The following is a 2305-nucleotide window of genomic DNA, read 5'->3' as shown; positions in this document are numbered from 1 at the left end:
TCTTTTTTGAAAAGTTCAAAAATTTAAACTTTTTCCATTAATTTTTGTCTCTTGTAAACATTTTCTTTCCTTAAATCACTGAGGTATCTTTCAGCAGTCTCAGCTGCCACCCAACTGCCATGCGCTTCTTTCTCATAGGAAGTCATCTGCCCCTGATAAGAATGAATGGTTCTCTCCAATTCTTCTTCCACATCTTTGGTTCACCTTCTGTAGGTCTCCAGTTCTTCAGCTGCATGGCTGATCTTTTCTTCTACTTTGGAAAGTTTCTCCTCCTTCTCTAACCGGTAATTTTCCTCTGCTATTAATTGCCTGTGGAGTTTCATTCCATTTTCTTGATACAGTTCAGTCATCACTTTAAGTTTCTGCTGAAGCTTCTGATTTTCACTTTCCAACTGTGTGTTTTCTGACTGTAAAGATGCTTGTTCAGTCTGGAGATTTTTCATATGCCCTGTAAGCTCTTCCTTTGTTTTATCTACTTCAGATAACTGAGTGTACATTTGGTTTCTTTCTCCTTCAAGGGTTTTTAAAGAAGCATTTAACTGAGCAGCATGAATCAGTTTCTTCAAAGCTCCTTTTGGCTGATCACCTAAGTGAGCACCATTTTGTGATTCACTCTTCATCTCCAATTCCAAGTCATCGTCCGTCATGTCTTCTCCAAGCACAGCAGCCCAGTCTTGCATCCTGAGCAAGCGTTCAGTCAGAGACTTGATGTGATTTTCTTTATCACTTACAACTTGTTCTGCATGTACTTTGGAGTCTTCACATGTTATTTTCTGTTTATTAAGTTCACTCACTTGTTCTTTCAATACTTCAGCTTCTTGTGAAAGCTGTTTCTGGCTTTCCTGAAGTTGGGAATTTTCATTCAAGGCCTCTTTTATTGCCACCTTCAGACATTCTCCATTCATTTGAAATATTTTGTGGATCATTTTGGCTTCAGCTACTTGTGACTTGATGGATTTTGATTCATCTTCTAGGGACTGTATCCTTTTTGAAATATCTGCCATCAATTCATCTTGCTCAGAATGTTTAGATTTCCATTCTTTTAATTCTTTTGCTAGAAAGACCATTTCATCCTCAAGTTTAGATTTGGACCTGTTCAACTTTTCATAGGTTGCCTCCAAACTTTGTGCTTCTGTTGACTCCTTCTCAAAGCTGGCATCCTTCACAGCTGACTCTAAGCCTTCCTACTCCTCTTGAACAACACTAAATTTGTCAAGTAGTTTACATTTTTCTTCAATTAGTCCAGAAAGCTTTTCAGGAAGCTTTTTCTCTCTTCCTACATAAAGCCAACTTCTAACTGATTGAACACTTCTCCACCAAAACAAGAGAATAAAAAATGCAGTAAGAGCCACACATATCACCAATTCCCACGGAGAACCAGGGCCAGGTCTCGGGTCTTCAGGCAATGCTGCCACAGTCCTGCGCAGCTTTCCCAGGACCAGCCCCAAGTATGGCTGAGGGGCAGCTCCGGGCACCTCCATGGCCGAGGCTGCTATGGCTGTGGCCGCAGTAGCCACAGCCTGGCCGGGCCACAACCAGCAGCTGAGACAGCTCTGCGTTCTGTCAGGAACGCGAACGGGCCCCGGCGACAGCAGCAGACCACGGCACAGCCAGCCGTGCGGGGAGCCAGGGAGCACTGGTGCCCACCGGCCTCAGGTGACCCCCACGCGCACCCTGGTAACCAGGCCCCTTTGTGATGTGTCACTTATGCCATGCAGGCCCGAGCCCGCCCCACACGAGCCTGTGACACATGCTGACCTCACCACCCCCCACCTCGGCTCGGTTTTCGGTGGGCCACTGCCGTATTTGAATACGTTTATAACGTGTGATGATCAAATGTGGGTAAGTAGCATACTCATCACTCAAATATCGTCATTTCTTTGTGTTGGGAAAATTCAAAATCCTCTCCTTTAGCTATTTGAAATTATATAATAAATTGGTGCTAACTATAGTCACCTTACAAAGCTATAGATCACTAGAAATTATTCCTCCTATCTAGCTATAATTTTGTATCTGTAACCTCTGCCTTTCCCCTTCTCCCCCTACCCTTCCCAGCCTCTAGTAACTACTCTTCTGCGCTCTACTTCCATGAGATCAACTTTTCTTTGGGCAATTTTTTAAAGGAAATTTTGTAATTTTAATTTCTTTCAGAAGAGCGTCCTTACTTAGATATCTGCCAAGGAACAAAAGTGTTTTCTTTGAGACTAACTTTGCCAAAATAGCCATAGAATATGGGAATGGGAAGAGGCATGAGATACTCTGGGCTTCACCTGGCCCAACTCTCTCTTTATAGGTAATGAGACAA

General features: G+C 43.2%; 1 protein-coding gene across 1 annotated transcript in view; it reads right to left on the bottom strand.

The window, feature by feature from the left end:
• Positions 1 to 1481, bottom strand: part of LOC103593417 (cTAGE family member 5-like) — a 2409-nt gene extending 928 nt beyond the window's left edge. The window contains 1 exon segment of the mRNA XM_008576385.1: positions 2 to 1481. Coding sequence (XP_008574607.1) covers positions 2 to 1481 — 1480 coding nt within the window.
• Between the last annotated feature and the right edge of the window lie 824 nt (positions 1482 to 2305).

The sequence above is a fragment of the Galeopterus variegatus genome, unplaced genomic scaffold, assembly GCF_000696425.1.
Source record: "Galeopterus variegatus unplaced genomic scaffold, G_variegatus-3.0.2 Scaffold1343, whole genome shotgun sequence".
NCBI classification, from domain to species: domain Eukaryota; kingdom Metazoa; phylum Chordata; class Mammalia; order Dermoptera; family Cynocephalidae; genus Galeopterus; species Galeopterus variegatus.
This window is presented reverse-complemented; position numbering and strand designations above follow the sequence as displayed.